We start from the raw sequence: 20,540 nt of genomic DNA on the forward strand, positions 1-20,540 counted from the left end.
TTTTCTTTCTTTTTTTTTTTAAATGGTCACAATGTTCTGTTTTAAAAACCCGCCTTTACTGGCCAGGACTAAGGAGGGAACCCAAGACTCGCCCCTTTGGAGCAGCGGCCTGGCTGGCTCCATCGACCGCTCGAGCGGCGGCCAGGGCAGCCCCGAGACTGCAGCGCCTCCAGGCAGGCTTCCCCGCCCCTTGATGGGAGTTCAATGGCAAAATCGATGAGGTCGCCGGACTTGGCAGGTGAAGAGAGGCGCCCGGGAGGAAGGGCGGGCGGCGGCGAAGCCCCCGGGCCCCCCCTAACCACCAGCGTCATTCCTTCAAGGGTCGATGAAGGCCCAGGACTCTCCCCAAGGCCACGCTCTCCCTCGCCATTACGCTCGGGAGCCCTTGGCAGGCCTCTGGCCCGATGGAGATGCGAAGGGAGAGGGAGCCTGCGGAGGCCTGCGCGCCCTCTTGGCCATAGCGGCACAGTCCTGTCTCCCGCCCCGCCCGGGAGCTTCCTCTCCTCGTGTCTGGGCGAAGGGAGAGTCTTTGGGGCCCCAGGGGGCTTCCTTCCCCGGCAGCACAAGGGGCCCACTGATTGCACCCAGAGGCTGCGCACATTCTGAGACAGAAACACCCCCCCCCGCCCGCTTTTATAAGGTCTCTTTCCCGCAGACAGGCTGGCCACCGGGTCTGGCATCGCTGGATAGCTGATGGCCAAATGCTTGAAGGGGCTTCCCACGGTCTTTGGGGCCTGGAAATGCTGTTCTCCGCCGCAGGCCCTCGGCCGCAAGCCATTCATCGCTGGAAGCGGCGGTTGCGCAGGCCGTTTCAGACGCCAGCGCTCCTTTCCAGGCACACGCTCAAGTCCGCCCGGGTGCGGCGAAACAAACCTTATCAACAGGGCCCTCGGGGGTCTGGGGCAAGGTATTATCGACACGGTTTTGTAAAGGCCTGACTCGCATCGGAGGAGCTGGAGGAGAGGCAGGGGAGACACCGCCGGCCCTCGCCCTTTCTCTGCCCCGTACTCCGGAGAAGGGGGTCCTCCATGCACACAAAGATTTGCACATTCAGCCCCTCCTTCCCCGCAGCTCCAGTGCCACTGTTTCTTTTTGCTATAGGAAAACAAAACGAAGTCTCTCTCTCTCTCTGTGGTGGGCTTGGCGGATCAAAGGTGTGACCCTTCTTGAGAAATAATAAAAAACCCCTCGGAAGATGGGGGCGGCAGAGTTGCCATGATCCTAAAGCTGCCTTTTGACTCGGCTGACCTCAGAGGGCCTGACTTGTGAGTCAACTTGGCCGGCGCTGCAAGGCTGCGGTCTGATGCACTCAAGCGCCCCCCCCCCACCCGTGAGCACAGCCGCGGCGCTTCCTCCGCTGCCCCGGATCGGGCTTCCCGGTGCAAGACCCAGTCACGCGCTTCCTCACCCCCCCCGCCCGCCCCAGTTGCAGCTCCCAGACCCCGCGGGCTCCTTCTCAGGTCCACGCACATCCCCTCCCCCCCCGCTCCCTCCAGTTTGTCAATGAATCCCTTCCCCCCTCCCCGCGCGTGGCTCCGCCCCCGGCCGTCGCGGATTGCTCGGCCGGGGGCTAATCAGGCGCCGCCCCCCTCCCCCCGCCCGGAGCTCCCCGAGGCCCTCAGCCAATGCGCGCCGGGCCGTAACTTTACTTTTCTGATTGGAGGCGGCGGGGCTGAGTGACGGGTCAGCCCGAGCCCCCCCCCCCCCCGTTCCCGCCTGCAGCGCTGCCCTCCCGCCCCCTCGCGGCTCTCCCACTGGCTGCTACCCCCCGCGGCCGCTGTCCGCAAGACGCGGGGTCCTGAAAGCCGGCTGGAGGGAAGGGAGCGAGTCGCTCGGCTAGCTTGGAGCAGGCGCCCGAGGGGAGAGTCGGAAAGGCACCCGGAGCTTGAGCGCCCAGGGGTGTGTGAGCGCGCGTGCGCGCGGCTGTGTGTGTGTGGTGGGGGGGGGATAGGGCTCGCGCCAGGGAGGGGAGCCGGCCAGGTGGACACCTAGGCGCACGCGCGCAGACACACAGGCAGGCAGAGCCGCCCTCAGACTGCCCGAGGCTCTCCCTCCGCGCGCGCAGCCGCCCGCCCTCGACTCTGGGAGCGCAGCGCGGCAAACTTTCCGCGCGCGCCCCCGCGCGCGTTCAAAAAAAAAAAAAAGGAAAGGAAAAAGAAAAAAAGCGGCCAGAAGAGCGCGTGAGGCGGGACGCGTGGCGCGCGCCACGAGCAAAACACGCCTCTCCCTCCCCTGCTGGCGCTCTCTCTGCCTGGCTCTCTGGCGCGCGGCGGGGATGCCGCTGGCAGGCTCGTGCTGCCGCCGCCGCCGCCACCACCTCCGCTGCAGCCGCCGCCGCCGCCGCCGCGCTGCCCTCCGCGCCTCCTCTGGCGCCCCTCCAAGCGCAACTTCCCGCCAACTTCGGCGGCCGCCGCGCTGAAGGCGCCCCGCGAGGAGAGCCCACCGAGAAGGGCGCGGGAAGGGGGCGGGCGGACGGGAGCCCACGCGACGACGCCTCTCTCTCGCTCTTGTCTCCTCAGCACTTCGCACGCTCGGCCCCCGAGAGGCCACCCGCGCACCTGTTCCGCGCCTCCTCCCCCGGGCAGAAGCGCTCCAGCCCGCCAGCCCCCCAGCCCGCCTCGGCCGCAGCAGCAGCAGCAGGAGGTGGGGGCACCCCCGAGCACCTGGGACGCCTGGGCGCCTCGCACAAAAGGCTGCGCCTGAGCCCGGCCCCTCGCTAGCAGCAAGGAAGGAAGAAAGGAAGAAGAAAGAAAGAAAGAAAGAAAGAAAGAAAGAAAGAAAGAAAGAAAGAAAGAAAGAAAGAAAGAAAGAAAGAAAGAAAGAAAGAAAGAAAGAGAGGAAGAGAGGAGGGCAGAGGGCGGCAGGCAGGAGGCGCGCGCCTGGGGCAGCCTCGCACGGTTGCTGCCGCCGCGGCCGCCTGCTCTCCTCCTGGAGCTTCTCGCTCGGCCGCCCGCCGCCTTCCCTGCGCGGATCCCCGGCGGCGGCGGCGGCGGCAGGAGGAGGAGGACGAGGGGGCGAGGCTGGGGGGGGGGGGGGAGGCCAGCGCAGACGAGCCCTCTGCCTTCGCGCCCGGCGGAACTAGCTCGGGGCCGGATCGGGGCTGGGCGGGGGAGCCTGGAGGCGTCGGGCGGCGCCCCTCTGCCCGGGACCCTCCACTAGCAGCGGCCGCGAAAGCCCCGCGAGCAGCGACGCCCGAGAAGCCCGCCTCTCCCCCCAGAAGCAAAAGTGCCCCTTCTGTCCTTCTTCTTCCTTCCTTCCTCGGGAGTTTTCGCCTCGCTCGATCCGCCGCTCGCTCGCCCGCGCCGGGGAGCGCCAGCCCCGATGGAAATACACTGTAAGCACGACCCGTTCGCAGCCATGCATAGTAAGTAGAGGCGGCTGGGAAGGAGGGGGTGGGGGGTGTCCTTCTCCCCGCCAGCCGGGCCCGGGTTTCGTTTGTTTGCTTCGCCCTTTGGATTTTCGCGGGCTGGGGGAAGGGGAGGCGAGGCGACTGGAACTGGGATGCCCCCCCCCCTCCGGGGCAGGGCGCTTTCCGACCGGTTTGGGGCAGTGGGCAGGGGGAAGAGGGAGTGAGGGGCACAGGGGCCCCAGCTCCCTTTGCCTGCCCGCCAGTCAGCGGCTCTTTCTGCTCCAGCCGGGGACTGCCCAGTTGGGGTCCGGGGGTCCAAAGCCAAGCAAACCCGGTCCGGTCTCAAAGAACTCCGAGAAGAAGAATGTAGAAGGGGAGAGAAAAATAACCAACATATCCCCCCCTCTTAGGAAGACAGCAAAGCATTTTTTTTGAGGGTGGGGGAGATCTCTCCTTGAAGAGAGGTTGGAAGCCCTGTGTTTAACCAAGCGACAAAACCGGCTTGCCTTTGGCAGGAATGCCGGTCCCATTTAAAATGATAATTAATTGCTGGGGGGGGGATGGGGGGAAGAGAAGGGAGCGCAATAAGGACAGCAGCGCGAGTCCACTAAAATCTCTCCAAGTAACAAGGAACTAAAAGTGTCATCAGCACAGATCAAGGGCTGTTAGATCCAGATCCTGAGCCCGAGGACTGAGCAAAAGAAGCGCCCATAAATGTTATTGGCATCCTTATCCTAAACAGCTGGACCCCCTTGATTTCGGTACTGTTTACCGAGCCAATAAACAACTTCTAAGCATTTAGAAAGGTTCCCTCTGTAGGGGTTTCATTCCTCTTTCTTACTCATAACCTCTGTCTCCTCTTCCATCCTTTCTTTTGTGTGTGTAAGAAGTTCAGGGCTCTCCAACGTGACTTTTTAAAAATTTAGCCGTTTAATCTAAATATCGATTGGAAAGGGGAAGGGGGGAGAGCGAAAGACCTTGGAATTTCATTTTTAAAAAACTCATTTGAATGTGAGTGTCTTTCTAACGCATCTTTAAAACAATTTAAACAACCCCTCCCCCTTAGGCAGAAGACTCAAACCTATATTAAAAAGTTATAGGGGAAAAAGTTTAGTCTAGGGTGGACTGCTCTTTCCTAAACATATGTTTCAAAAATAAATGCAGATTGGATTAATGGGGAGTGTGGGTTCGGTTTTTTTCTTTCTAGAAAGGAGACAAAATTGGCTGCAATAATCTAAAGTCTGGGGGAGGCAGAATGTTTAAAAGGGCCTTAAACTTGGGGACCTTGTTTAAGTTAGTTGGCCGCGTGTAATGTGTTTGCATGAGATTTGTTGTGCTTGAGAGGGCTGGAGGAGATTTATCCATTAGCACAGTGTTATGTGAAATGACATCTTCTCTCATGGTGAGTTAAACGCCGGATTAGATCCAGAGATTTCAAGGAAATATTGGGTAGAACGAATCGTATTTCCCTCACTCACCGCAGCCCTTTAACGAAGGTCGTTGCTCTTTTTTCCAAATAAAAAGGCTATCTATCTATCTATCTATCTATCTATCTATCTATCTATCTATCTATCTATCTATCTATCTATCTATCTATCTATCTATCTATCTATCTATCTATCTATCTATCTATCTATCTATCTATCTATCATCTCCTTATAAGACATTTTCACTCTAGATGACACATAACAAGGCACGACAGAATATTCCCTGAGAAATACTGCTTGCAAGATCATTAATGTTTGAATGAGAACAATCTTCATAGCTCAAACTAAGACTAACAATAAGCTATTTTTTTCTGCGGGGGAAGAACAAAGAGAGAAATAATTTCGGAAAGAGATTTTAGATGAGTAGCATGCACAGTGAAAAAAACAACACCAGGCTGCAGAATAAGGGACATGGGAAACAGGAAATGCTTCCCCCTGATTCTTGGACTTGCCTTTGTGCTGATTTGACGAGCGACCCTGAGTGGGGAAGCTGCCAAGGGACCGGGGGCTCCCCCCATTAACCCAAATAATTACAAATCGATATTTTGCTGCAGGAATTTGACAACAACGAAAAACAAACACGGGAAGAAGATGGGGAAGGGCGACCATCCTGGTTACTTCCCCTCTTTCTCCTTGTTCGTTTTATTTATTAGGAAGCTGCGCCAAAAGAGAAGGCAAGAGGAGGCAGTTGTTGATCTCGGTTGGGAAAGCCGTGTGCTTGTGCTCCTGTTGGTGTGTCCAGGGGAAGTGAGAGAGGGTGGCTTCCCTGCACATTAGTACCGCTCTGCCCTCCGCCAGAAAACGCGTTTTGTGTTGTAAGAGGAGCTGGAAACATCCGTCTAGAGCTCCACCGTGCGAGTCATCCCTTCAGTAACGCTACGTCTCCTCCGCTCACCAGGAAAGCGATGCGCAGGCTTTGCTTCTAAAGAAACCCAGTAGAAGACAGTTTTTAAAACGAATCCAGTTTTAGAAGCGCTCTGAACCAAAGCCACCCTTTAAAACTGGACATAGCCTCCTTTACCCGTTAAATAAAAGAACTGCCTGTAAACAGAAATAGGAATTCACTCGAAAAGCTGTACATTTTTTAAAAAGAGAACATTGAAATCACCTTAGAATAAAGCGGCTAACCATTGCTTGGAATACAGTATGGATAATCTTCTTAACCTCCGATCTGCGTTTAGATCCGAGGAAAACCCAAAACGTTTCCCCTCCTCTATAGATCATCAGCGGTGTCAAAATACCCAGGCAGGGGAGAGCGAGCGAGCGAGCGTGTGGAAACATCTTGGTACAATGAAAACTAGACCTTTACAGGTGGGGAGAAGACCAGAAATGAATGCCCCCCCCGCGCATTTTCCCTGCGTATCTTGCTCATCTCTCACTCTAATTTCATCATAATTACTCACTAGTAATGATGTGCTTATTTTTGTGGAGCTGGTCGTTTGGGGGCGGGGGTTCAATGGGGTGTTTTGCACACTCGAGTTAGTTACTGAATTAGCGTGCCTTGACCTGGCTTCTTAATTAGCACGGTAGTACTGGGCAGAGGGGGAGAAAGAATCTTTGGTCTACTTACAGTTTAACCCCCCCCCCCCACGAGATTAAAAAGTGGTCAGTTTCACTATCCCTCACTTGTAAAGAAAACTCTGGACTTGGGGTTTAACTCCTCTCCTTTCATACCGTTGTCACTTTAAAAGAAAGCCTTACTTGGCCTTTGTTTATGACGTCGATGCTTGACCTACTGTCATTAAACGTGCACTGAAGAAAAGTTAGATTTCGGAGACCTGAAAAAGACTTTTTTGGGGGGGGGGGAGGGCTTATCGACGTTTCCACCTACTAGCTCTGGAATGATGATGCAAATGTTGACTATCCAAGACAAAAATCTCAGTGGCCCTTGCCTGCCATCTCCTCTATTGGAAAATAGCATTGTTTTCCAAACTGAGACGACGTGGGAAAAAAAAAAATATCCCAGCCGTGAAAACTGAGAGAAGAAAGTGTGGGATAATGAGTAGAATACAGCCGTACTTCCCCCTTAAAATGCTGAGTCAGCTGTTTCTTATAACACCAGGAAGGCATCTAGAAGCTGAATTCTGGATGAGACTGCGTGTAAACAAAATGAGCCAGAAAATGCAAACGATTCCTTTTTTAAACTTTTTTTTTTTAAACTGTCAGATAAAACCGAGGAGAGGAGCTGGACAGACATTTGAATTAAGGCTTGGAAATATCAGAGAAAACAAACATGCTGAAGCCAAAGATATTGGGCATAAATTTCCAAAGACCTGGTCTTATTTACTTTTTTTTTTTTTTTTATAAAAGCAGCCGTGGCAGTGAAATGGAATATTAGATAGGTGTGTGCCTGGAGTTACAGTCAGTAGTTCTATTTACAACAGGCAAAAAATGAACATTTGCATGTAAATTACATACTTCTAGGAAAGGTGTTGGCCTTTGTGACCCATTAGGCCTTTAAAAAACAACCCCGCTTTGTGCCCAAACAGATCCGCCCTCTCTTTAAGGCATGTTAGTAGTATTTTCAAGTTTCCTGATCTTCCCACGTGCAGAGTCTGGTGGACAAGGTAGTCCATACATCTTTCATCCCTGTGTACATATACATAAGCAATGGGCCTGGTTTTACAAATCTAGATTGCATATGGCCCGAGAGTGTCTTCACTGGCATCCTACACCCATTCTAGGCTTTAACACTCGCACACACTTTATTTCCTGTCACTTTCATTTTGTAGCCGTTTTTCCTATCAGAACAGAATTAATTCAGCACCACAGTGAAAAGTTGCTCCCCTCTCCCCTTGAATTCTAATTCAGCAAACTGGAAACTCTGACTGCCTGGGAGAGATGAGAAGACTACCCTGTTGGTGGGACCAAGTAACCAGCTCCATCTTTCACAGCTCAGGCGTTCTGAGAACGAACTATTTGACCTCCCAGGATCTGGTCCTCTCTGTATGTCTTCTGTTCCAATGTGCTTGACTGGTCTTTGAAGCTATCGAGAAGATCTGGTTCCTTCCTCGCCCCTCCTCTCCTCCCCCTTTTGCCTTTAAAAATTTCTTGTCTGATAATGGAGAAGGAACACACTGGAGCAGAAGGAAGCATCCCCACGGATGGATCGTTTTCTTTTTCATTTGAGCAAGTTATTCCTTTTCCGTACCATAAATTTCTCCAGCAAGAAAGATGAACGGCATAAATCCGGAGGCCCCTTTAACTGCCAGCGAGGAGGCTCTGGAAGGACGCGGACCAAGCCCAGACTGCAGATTATATTTTAATGTGATTTCGCAACCTACAGACCCAGCCCAGCGAGAAAAGGATTCAGCAGCCCACTCGAGCCTTAATAGGAGAGATTCTTTTTCCTGGTCCATACCGATTGGAGGAGGAGCTCAGATTGCTTGGTTTTCCAGTGCTGGATCAAAACCAAAGCAATTTAGGCTGGGAAGTAAGCCATTGGGGCAAGGGAGGGAAAGGATGGGGAGAGTCATTTTTCTAGAAAGAATAATTGGGGTATCGTCTGTCTGTGTCTACACCTGTCAGCATTCCTGTGTCTGTAGGTGTGTTTTAGGCTGTTCTAAAATGTCAGCTTGCTCAAACTTCAGCTAGAAATTTAACTGGTTTCTCTTTCTTTTTCTTTCTTTCTTTCTTTCTTTCTTTCTTTCTTTCTTTCTTTCTTTCTTTCTTTCTTTCTTTCTTTCTTTCTTTCTTTCTTTCTTTCTTTCTTTCTTTCTTTCTTTCTTTCTTTCTCTCTTTCTCTCTTTCTCTCTTTCTCTCTTTCTCTCTTTCTCTCTTTCTCTCTTTCTCTCTTTCTCTCTCTCTCTCTCTCTCTCTCTCTTTCTCTCTTTCTCTCTTTCTCTTTCTCTCTTTCTCTCTTTCCCTCCCTCCCTCCCTTCCTTGATTCAAAGTGTGTAACTCAGGAAAACTCATATTCCCCTTCCCCATATATAGATCCATTGCTTTCCTGCTGTCCAATGGACATTTATATGAAATAAGTGCCACTAAATACAATAGGATCTGTTCCCAAATAATGAATATGGGGTTGCACAAGCTGCAGACCTTTAAACAGGCAGGCTGTTTAAATCCCATTAATATTAGTGGGATTTAAGCAGCCTGACTGGGCATGGGCCTGCAGCCATTATTGTATTTTATTAAAACATTTGAGTGAGGACATCCAGGAGAAATTGGCTTTTTTTGGGTAGAATTAATGAGTCTTGTGGCTTTCAGTGGTCCTTGTTCAATAAGATGCCAAAGATTCTCCCTCATGATGACAAGTTACATTTTGTTAAAATACTGGTCATTCTTACATTTGGAAATTATCCTGATAGACTGTCATTTTATGCTGACTTGTGAGGACTTTTTTTTGCTTTTAATTAGTGTAGATGGTTAAAGTCTGTTAAATTTGACTTCACCAGGGCTTCACTTTCACTGAACAATTTATCTGTCTCAGCTAAGAAGCTAATTTAGGCTAAATAACTTCTTGAGCAAGTATATGTGAACACCCAAGTGAACTGATAAATCACAGCCATTTCTGGCTGTTGCAACATTAACTTGGATTTTAAATCAATAGGTATTGCACGGAAATGTATAGCTAAATCAAGGCCTAAATGCATATAATTCCTTTGTCTAATGTTGGTTTGCACAGTTATCTATAATCTTGGAGGCTTCTTTGACAGCAGGCAATATTTGTATTTACAGAAAACAGTCTGGGAGGGGTAAAAGTAGCTACTGAAAATCTTATGTATACTATACAGCTGAAGTAGAGTTTAGCCATATAATGGACTATATAGGACATTATTTTTAATTCAGGTAAAACCCTTTTTTATCATTCGAGACAGAATTTTATAGCTTCAAGAGAAAAGATGGACATTTCCTCATTTCTTTAAAGTATCAAACTTAATTTCTGAGGTAAGAGCATCTTTGAGTCATAGCCAGCCAACTGAAAAACAAATAAGAAAAAAAATCTTTCTTCAGAGAACTTCACTGAAAGGTGACTGTGTGGGCTTAAACTGTCTTTAGTAATTAAGCATTTTATGATTATTTAGGATGTGTTCTGGCAAGTTTAGATGATATTTGCAAAGTTCAACAGCAGTTTATCCATGGTGAAATGACTGTATTTAAATACAAGCCACTTTTATTTGTAACCGATTGATTTAACACAGAGAGACAGTTTGATATGTCAGCTGAATCCTTTGCAGTTCAAGCCCATCTGTAAACAGAGAGATTAGTTGTTTTCCAGTGATGCTGGTTGTGGCAGCTTTACTTGTTCACAATATTGCTACTTCTCTTATATTATAAGTGGCTTGCATGATTAACAATTTGAGAGTTAATTGTATTTTCTCACTCAGCAACATGGCATTATGTTTTGCACTCATTGATTTCACCCAGTTAGCTGCTATTCATCTAGCTGGGACCTCTTCCAAATTACATGTTTTGTCGTAAGGAAGCTAGAGAAAATCTGAAGTCAGGAATGATACTGTACTAAGACTGGCTGAACCATCTCATTCCTATACTAAAATCCTAATATGTTCAGAGTTGGTTGTAAATTATATCAGCCAGAAATTATTCCATTCACATACAGGGCCTTTCTTGAATATATTTGCAATTCAACTGTGAATCTGAAAGTGCAAAAAACTACTGCTTTGGCAGAATCTGTATTTGGGTTAAATAAACTACATGTGTGAAGACAATAGTTTGGCATTGTCTTAGAGTATATTCACCTTTCAGGATTTACACAGAAATAAGTCTGATAGTATCTTAACAATAGTTCAAAAATTGAGCACATTTCTGATTTACTATTATCTTAAATCGTATAATTCACATTTTGCTAAATGTTTACAGATTGGCTTCAAAATAACTTTCAAAAGATGTTTTGTTAAAAAACAGAATCGTAGGCCTGATTCTCATACCACATATTCATGGTTACTGGGGCAATTAGAGCAACACAAGTGTAAAATTGCTATCAGTGTAAAATTAGTCTTCAGTAAATAGCATTGTTCCTTTTCCTCTCAGAAAAAAAAAAACCAGTCTGCATTTTAAGAAATGACAAAACTCATGTCAGCATCAAGAAATGTTGTTCAGTGCTAGACAGTAGAGGGAAGCCAGTAGCTGAGCAAGAACTTCCAAAAGTGTTTTCTTAAACAGTCACAAAGACATTTTTTTCTCTGCTTGTTTTGTTTTTGTTTGTTTTTTACCACCATATGTTTCAGGACATGGAGGAGTGAATCAGTTAGGGGGTGTTTTTGTGAATGGGCGACCGCTCCCTGACGTAGTCCGCCAAAGGATTGTGGAACTTGCCCATCAAGGCGTTAGACCGTGTGATATCTCCAGACAACTCCGGGTCAGTCATGGGTGTGTCAGCAAAATACTTGGCAGGTAAGAAGATAACAGAAATAACTTCCTTTTTTTTTTTTTAAAGTACATGTTGGATACTCTTTTCCATTACAAAAGGCAAAAAAATAGCTGAGTTGGAGACTAAGCAGATTTGTAAACAGAAGACAACCCAATGATGACAATTTTTGAGGGATTGCTTATGCAGGCAGTTATTAATCATTCAATGAAATGATTAATTTCTGTTGTCTAAGAATCACTCTACTTTAGCATTTACAGTCATCATTCTAAAGTCCCCTCTATTTCAAGAAAGCCACCCAAACCAGCTGCCAATGCAGTACTTTTTGGGATATATGCCACAACCCAGAAAAGTCAGCTGTGTTTCAATCCTGTTGAAATCAATGAGTTTAAACCTATACCTGGGATCATGGCCATAGTTTCCTTTCTGAACATTCAAAAATAATGCAGTTTGAAGTGTGCTTTGTTTATGCAATGAAGTGAATTTGCAAATAGAGATTGTTTTTAGTTTTTGAAATTTAAGTTTGTTCACAGTGGAGATTCTATAAACAACAGCAAAATGCTTTTAAACAGTACACATTTCTGTTCCCCCCTCTGTCCTCAATTTAAATATATATTTTGACTTAGGCTGATGAATAGATTTGGGACATATTGTGTTTTGGAGCACAAACCATGGCATTTTCACACACAGCAAATAACACACTTTAATTCCACTTTCAATGCACTTTGCAACTGGATTTTACTGTGTGAAATGGCAAAATCCACTTGCAAATGGTTGCTGAAGTGGATGGAAATGGCATTATTTAGCATGTGTTATTTTCAAAGTTTTTATTTCATTGAAATAAACCAGCCAGATACATGGAACTGATTTAAGCAGACAGATGATCACAATTACCTCCCTTGTTCTTCTGAATACAGAATGGGATTTACCTATTGCTCTACTTTCCATGATGTTCAAAGTCCATCCCTACAAATGAAAAGCTGATGCTGCGTAAAAATTGTTAATATTTAATTTGCTATAGGGCCCTTTTCTGCCTTCCACCTACCTACGCAATGTATTTGGAAAGATCTGACTTACAGCAAGTTATTTCCTATTAGCTCTTTTATTCCCTCCACCCTAACTAATAAAAGGTTGTGGTTTCAACAATTTTTGTGAGAACTAGTATGCATACTGACATGAGATAAAATCCCCTTGAACAGAATGGGATTTACTTCAGAGTAAACATGTGTATATGACTGGTTAGGGTTTTTTTTATCAACTTTGCTTCAACAGTGTATATTCATATTAAATTTCACCTTAACTACCATCTCTCCTGTGTTTTTAATATACTTTTTAAAAAGCCTGTAATATCATAGCTGTAAACTGTAATTGGAAAGCTAATGTTCTGCAAACAGAACCTTTTCCCTTGGAAAGTTATGCAGTTTCACACTAATTAGAATAAAACTTCCATAAAATGTAATTTTGATAAATCAAGGCTCATTTTAAAAGGGCATTCTTTCCACACCACTGCAGATGGTTTCTTGATGATGGGTACAAATTCCACCCTGTTTTGAGTACGGTGAAATCTCCACTGAATCAAATGACTCTGCATAATACCCAATGCTGGTGAATCTTTTCTCTGTCCTTACTTTCTCTGTTGTTTTAAAGGTTGAGACTCAGTAGTAGGATGTAGTAGTAGGGTGTTATTGTAAGAAAGACCTTTGTTGTCTTATATCAGTGTGGACTATCTGTATTTCAACAGACTAAAGTGAATAAGTCCTGATTTTTGTACTGTTGTACATGGAAATAACAAAGCAACAAGTTACAGTTCTAGCCTAAAACAGCTTATTCTGAAATTGTTCATCTAAATGTAAGTGGGGATACTCTATCATCAGGATCTTAGGTTTAAAAATGCTAGGGCATTTAATATTTCCTTAAGATGACAGAGTGGTGAACTCAAGAAAAATACTGTCATAAAATATTGATACTATTAGGACCATGCTACTAGAACTAGCCTTGAGATCCTACCATAGGCCATTATTATTTTTGCATGATATATGGAATCTTAGCGCTGTTTTTTAATGAGGAATATGAATGACAGCAGTCAGTTTGCTGACATTTTCCTCCCCCATCCCTTTCCAATTTGAAGATTAGCTAACAATTTCTACTAGTATCAGTAAATAAAACCAATAAACAGGCAACTCATTTACCTACCAGAGAGAACATCAAATATTCTTTACTGTTTCTGGATAGATTTGTCACGAGATATATTTGCATTACTGTGAAGCTAAGAGTTGAGCTCCGGAGCTTTGTCATTTAAGTTGTCAACAATAAATTGGAATTTCATAGCTCATTATTTTCATAACTAATAATTACAGTTGGTAAAATGTCACTGTAATTGGAGCTCTCTCTCTCTCTTTCTGGTGTGTGTGTTTGTGTGCATAAAAATATAACGTGATCCCACATGTAAAATAAACTCAATTACAAATTTTGGAGTCAATATTTCTTAATTTACAACATAAGCATAGAAGAACGAGCAACCACTGTGTGCCATTCAGAGAAATAAGCATCAACCATTGTTTCTATATTTAATGTGCTGTTTCTGAGCCACCATGGTCATGAAATTAGCTGAAAGTGGTTTTGGACCAGACATGAACAATGTTGCTCCTCTTGATGGAGTCTCTGTTGGCTATGTGAATCCCAGAGCAGAATCTAGAGTAATAGGGTAGCCCTCACGCCAAATATGGGGTCAGTATGGATTCATCTGTTCAAGATTGAACATCACATTCCGGGAACTGTAGACTCTTCAAACTATACATTAAATATGAGGGCAGTTTACATCAAGTTGAAATTCATAGTACAGAGGCAATGATTTGTCCTTGTTCTGTCTGATATGTGTGCTCAAATCTGGGTATTTTGGTATTGTGAGTAATAACAATTATACCATATGTTGGATCATGCTATGACCATTCAACCTAGCTCTCATTTTTTGGTTTTTTCCTTGGGGTGTATAAGAGGCCTAGTAGCCAGTCTGATATAGAATCCCCTTTATCCACATGTTCAAAGACGAGTGGCATAGGACCCTGCCAATAGTCGTCAATAGTTGCTTAGTTTTAACAGTGTCCTAGTGTCAGGAGGCTGGTGTACTATAGTGAATGAGTGAATCTGGAAGTTTCTGATCTGAAGCTAGCTTTGGCCATGATCTTGGGAGGCTCCCTTATGCACCCCACTCTCTTGGATAACAATACTGACCCACCTGATCAGATTGTTGTAAGGAGTCCATCAATATATGAAGGGTATATGAAGGGTTTTCGAATCAGCTTGAACCTTTATAAATGTAATGTTGCTGTTATTATCAGATGTTCCCTGATCATTCATCGGGACTTTCTTTGTAGCACATAAATTGACAAGTAACCAAGATACAGTATTCGGTTATTGGGGAACAAAGTGCATAGAAAGATATGCAGTAAATTACACATTTTGCATTTAACCCTCCCCCCCGCCCCCCCCCCCCAAATGCTTTCACAAAACCTTTCAGCCCTGAGCCTGCTTTGGCGGGGAGGGCGGGATATAAATTCAATAAAATAAATAAATAAATTGATAAGGACCTGGTTTATTAGCACTGAAAGCTTGATTCATCATAAGCTGATTATGGTTCATTCTCTTGGACTGAATCTGAATCACTTCCATTGGCTTTCATGAGAATAAATTGATTTAAAGTTAAGTTCTGCAGCATAATTCAGTTGAGATTGATCAAAACAGGACATTAATTTTACAAAGGCCTTTATGCGTCTATATTTCCTTTCAATTGTTTTTGCTATATAAACATGCGCTATCCATTAGCAGACTGTAAATGAAGCATATGAGTGAATGAATGAACGAACACAAATGCAATAAAAGAGGTCAGGCTTAGAGTCCCTATTGTTTAAATTCAGGTACAGTATCTCAGAAGACTTTAATGGAAAGGTTAATCTGTAATACAGCTTGTTTTGTTCTGAAATTAGGATTTTCCCAAACAAGACTGCATAAAACAGCAGGCTATTTCTTCCAAAATTCCATGAGAACAGGTTCTAAGTTTTTAGAAGAAAAGTGGACTTTAAAATAGTAAAAAAGTGAGCTCTATTCTATTGTAAAGCTATCTTTGACACTAGTGGTTCTAGGATAGCATTCTGACATCTTATGTCAATCCTGTTAACAAGATAACTGGGCTCTAACAACAAGAGATTTCATTAAGAAATAATTGTGCAATATCAAAAACATGACAGGGAACTGAGACATAGTCAAATGCTGAGTCCAAAAAGCCGAAGGTGACTTCCTCACATCAGAAACAGAATGGAAATTTGTCCTAATTGAATGTAGCATGGGTTTATGGCTTCTGTACAGAAAAGAATAATTATAGAAGAACAATTAACCACACAGAACCACAGCAAAATACATACGCACCTCTATTTTCCTTATTTGATTTCTAAGTTAAGGTAATATGGGTTGTCATGACCTCAGATGGTGCCTGATCTAGTTCAAAGTAGTGGAGTGTTGAGTTCAAAGGGTGCCTTTTATTACCAAGTAATTCCTATAATATACCCCCATTCATTTTATTTATGCCCATGTAGGATAAATGCTTGGTAGAGTCTACTTTCTGTTCTCATTAGTAAATTGCAATTGCTTACTTATGAGAATGGTGTTTAAATACAGTGAAGAGATAAACTTGTAGAGCTATTTGCATAAATAAAGACAGTGTTTGAGACATCAGGAAATAATTAATTTTTGCTTCCTGAAAACATTTTTGCATAATTAGACTGTAAAAACAAACCCTGCAAGAAGGAGTTAACATTTTGCATTAGCTGCACTTTACAGTAATTTAAAGGAAAGTGGACATGTGCAAAACCAAACCAAACCAAACCAAACCAAACCAAATCAAACCAAACCAAACCAAACCAAAACCGCCTCATGCTGGCAGATTTTTTTTTTTAAATTACTGTTGCTATTACTGAGTAATAATACATTTCAGTTAATTGCATTTCAAGATTGCTTTCTATATTCACATTACCTCTACCATAAGAATCATGTGCATGTACACACACGTACATGTCAAATACAAAAATAATATATAATGTACCCTCCTCTCAAAAAATAGAGCAAAATTAAATACTTTTAAGTATATTGCTTTGGATTAGAGAATTAAATATGTGCTAAATCTCTCCAGTTAAAATCTTGGTTTAGATTGTGCCTGTAATACTTCTTATAATTTATTGGAGAGCCTTAATTTTAGACCGTTTATTTGCAGAGACCATTGAAGTATTTCTGTGAACTGGGCATAAATATGTTTTTCTTTCTTGAAATTTCATCCTAGGTACTATGAGACTGGAAGCATTAAGCCTGGAGTTATTGGGGGGTCAAAACCAAAGGTCGCCACACCCAAAGTAGTAGAAAAGATTGCAGAATATAAACGCCAAAACCCCACCATGTTTGCCTGGGAGATCAGGGACAGACTTTTAGCGGAGCGAGTGTGTGACAACGACACAGTGCCCAGTGTTAGCTCAATTAACAGGTAAGGCTATTCTGGATGGTACAAATGTGACATTTTCAACATTTGTTCACTGCAATTTATATTATTGAAAAATTGAATTGGACTGTTTTGGTCATTTCCAGGATGTTCACATGTGAAAAACTCACCTTTTGCAAATTCTTTTTGCATGTGTTCTGTTTTCCTCAAGCAGCACTTAGTGCTTTGCATTTAGGAAGAAGGACCTCTTATGGAAAGCAACATAAAATTTCACACCCATATAAGCACCACAGCCTCTGTTTTGCCTTTCCATATTACTGCTGACATTATTGTTGATGCTTTGAATTTGTAATGATTTGTAATCCATTTCCTCCATGGTTATTCCACTTAAGCCAACCTCATTGCTCCAAAATATGTAGTTTGCAGAGTGCACTCTTTGTGAATTATTACATTTATTCCTGTGATGCTAAACCACATCAGGAAATTCCCTTTGATATTAAGGGAATTTAAACATTCTTACTATGTCAGCTCAATCAAAATGGGCAACACAATTCAAGTATGGGCTTGGTTTCAGCCTCTAGGATTGCTAGCATTTGGTGCAAACTTGTGGTGTTCCGGGAACCACTGAGACATTACAGAGTCTGGGGTGCATGTTCACAAAAGGAGGTGGTCCTCCCAGATGTTTCCAGATGTTCATCTTGCACCTTTTGCCTAAGCCATCAGAAAAACTTTTAAAAGTCCTGCTGATTTTCATACACATTACATGCATCCTTCAAGCTTTATCAATGGAATTTTGCCCACCAAATATGCTACCTTGCAGATTAAAAAGGTGCCCTTTTATATTTTGAGATTCTATCAAAGACTCTTGGGGAAACTGAAGAGAATTTCTAAGTAATTTTGCTTAAATGTTCTTGGTACACTAAGAACATTTGTATTGATTTATATGCAATAAAAAGGTGGACTGTTCTTTTGTATGCCCCTTTTAGATGTCCCTTTGGAATTGACATGAAATATTTGGCAATTCCTTACAGGATTAAAAAAAAAAATCACTAGAGAGTCCTATATACCAGAGGTCCTGTAAACAGCAAATACACCAATTTCTCCTCACAATGATCTGTAAGTCTGAATGTATATTTTTTCACCAGAAATTTGGTGTTAGAACTACATAATTCAATGCATATTGCCAATCCAGAGAAAGCTGGGGATATTTTTTTGTGCATTTACATCAATAGGGCAGTTTAGTCATGATTAACTTCTGTCCCATTAATTTCAATAGGACTTAAGTGTAACTTACTTTGTCTTGGGGCCATTTTGTTAACTATTGTGCCGTTTCAAACATTAAAGGTTGACCTGCTTACAAGATATTCATTGGCAATGATGGCATAGAGAAAATAGTTACCCTTATTTACCTGGATTTCTCAGATCTGAGGTCTTTTAACATACTTTTGTATTTATATTTATATGGTTTGTGCTTCTACTGCTGTGAACATTCCGGTATTGTGGATGAATTAAATGTGCCCTGCTATATGAAGTTGTGCTGGTCTTGAATTTATGAAAAAGTTTTGACCACAATGAAGAAAAACAACAGCTTAACCTATAACCCAATTATAGGAAGGTACTTGGAGTTAAGCAAATTTGGTCCCATTAATGTCAACCTAGTAGAGTTGGTACTACTCTTTGGCTTGGGCTGTTTGAATGAATTTTTTGCCCTGAAAAACAAAACAAAATAAAACCCTGAAACAATGGTATTTTATGTTTGCCAGAAACCATCAGCTGAATTTTGGAATCAGCAAGTAGGGTTGCCATCCTCCATGTGGTAGCTGGAGATCTTCTGGGATTACAATTGATTTCCAGGAAAAATAAAGCAGGTCACCTGGAGAAAATGGCTGCTTTGGAAGGTGGACTCTGTGGCATTATACAAAACTCCACCCTTCTCAGTTTCCACCCTCCAAATCTCCAAGTATTTCCCATCCCAGATCTGGCCACTCTGCTTGTGCTATTGGCTGTACTTTTACAAAGTATAGTCCTGACTCCATGCATATTTAGTTGGAAAAAAGATTGATACTTTAACTATGTTTTTATTTAATTTTCCAGCTGGCAATAATATTACCCTGATGCAACTCAAGTTTATATCAACAAATACTTTAATAATAATTTAAAAATTCTATAAGTTATAAAATTGTCCTGTTTATGACATTTCAACATTTGCATGAAGCATTAAGTGTCGGGGTTGCTCTTGATATTTATTTGCTTCATGTATACCCCACTTTTCTCCCCAAGAAAAATGCGAATGTGGCTTATATCATTCTCCTCCCCTCCATTTTATCCTTACAATGACTCTGAGACATAGATTAGGCTGATTGTGTGTGACTGACTCAATGTCAGACAGCAAGCTTCCATGGAAGATTGAGAATTTAAGAACATGAAAAACCCTAGTAGATCAGACCAGTGGTCTGTCTAGTCCAGCATCCTGTCTCACCAACGGTAAACCAGTTACTCTGAAGTGCCAACAACAGGGCATAAAAGCCAAAACCTTCCCCGGATGTTGAGCATATATCGCTCAGATCCTAGTCTAATGTCTAACCACTACAGCAGCTATTACTATTACTAGAAGCACAGGGCCACCAAAGTACATGGCATCAGCCAGCAAATGGGTTCCTTCTCCAAAGGAGCTTACAATCTAAAAATAATAGAACAAAGTTGGAATCCACTGGCACCTTTAAGACCAATGAACTCCACTTCTAGGTATAAGCTTCCGTGTGCATGCTTACTTCAGCACATGAAAACTTATACCCAGAATTAAATTTTGTTGGTCTTCAAAGTGCCACTGGACTTCAACTTTGTTCAGGCCAACACAACTACCCATCTGAGTCAATCTAAAGATAAGTAATGGAAGAGGGAAAAAGATGGGAAGGGAAGCAGAAAGTTGCAAGAAAGCAGCAAAAGAAGATTTATTTATTACCCTCAGGACATGAGTTTCTTTCTAGGAGCTCATAGGAAGCAATCGTACATAGGGCTCAACCTGCTAAATTTGTATTCTAGGATCTGACCTTTTTTCTGGACCTAACATGGATGATGCAAGGACAACAATGAGTGAATGAGAACAAATGCAGTTACCTACATATACTTACATTTAATTGCATTTTCCAACATCCTCTAACACAGAATGGAAAAAAAAACCTGACACAATTAGATTATTTACCTCTGAATCCTAGATTCTTTGAATGAAGGACAAGTGAAGTAACCCCTTGGGAACTCCCAGAAGCATTGGCTGACCACTGTTGAAATCAGAATGACCGCAGAATGGTCTAGATGGAACTTTGGGTCTAATTTAGCAAGGAGATTCTAAGGTTCTTTGAGACAAAGATATTTATGAAAAGTTTGCATGTGTGGTTTCAGCACTCTAGCAACCTTTGGGTTTCCATCTTTGGGTATTATTGCAAGATACATATTTTTCTTTTTCTAACTCTTGGTCAGAAATTGTTAGCAGTTAAGTAAGGGATTCCTAAATCACAAATCAGCATGCTACTGTATGTGTGAGAAAGGCCCTTGATGTAGTGGTTAAGCTAGAATGCATACATGTTCTCACCCATAAAGTGTATGCTCATAAAAGTGGCTTATGTCAAATTTAATATCTTATTTATTATTTGTATTTAGAGAAAGTGAATTAAGTATGATCTTATGATCATTGTTGCATGTTTCCGGTAAACAATTTGCAGTCTGGTTTAGCTTCTTTTCCTCTATGCTTGCACAAACTTGGAAATTCCCACACCTGTATTGAGTCTGACTTAAAAATACAGTTCATGCACCTTTATTAAAAAATCCTTTCATATAAAACCTTTTAATGCTAAACAGACTTACACCCTTCTAAGCCTACTGACTTCAGTG

At 43.3% G+C, this 20,540-nt stretch overlaps 1 protein-coding gene across 2 annotated transcripts in view; it reads left to right on the forward strand.

The window, feature by feature from the left end:
* The first annotated feature begins 3,297 nt into the window (after positions 1-3,297).
* Positions 3,298-20,540, forward strand: part of PAX5 (paired box 5) — a 298,952-nt gene continuing 281,709 nt past the window's right edge. For both annotated transcript variants that reach the window (XM_060237028.1, XM_060237029.1), the window contains exons 1-3: positions 3,298-3,364; positions 11,031-11,196; positions 16,500-16,697. In XM_060237028.1, the coding sequence (XP_060093011.1) occupies positions 3,322-3,364; positions 11,031-11,196; positions 16,500-16,697 (407 nt within the window). In that variant the 5' untranslated portion in view covers positions 3,298-3,321. The remainder of the gene's footprint in view (positions 3,365-11,030; positions 11,197-16,499; positions 16,698-20,540) is intronic.

The sequence above is a fragment of the Heteronotia binoei genome, chromosome 4 (genome assembly GCF_032191835.1).
Source record: "Heteronotia binoei isolate CCM8104 ecotype False Entrance Well chromosome 4, APGP_CSIRO_Hbin_v1, whole genome shotgun sequence".
NCBI classification, from domain to species: domain Eukaryota; kingdom Metazoa; phylum Chordata; class Lepidosauria; order Squamata; family Gekkonidae; genus Heteronotia; species Heteronotia binoei.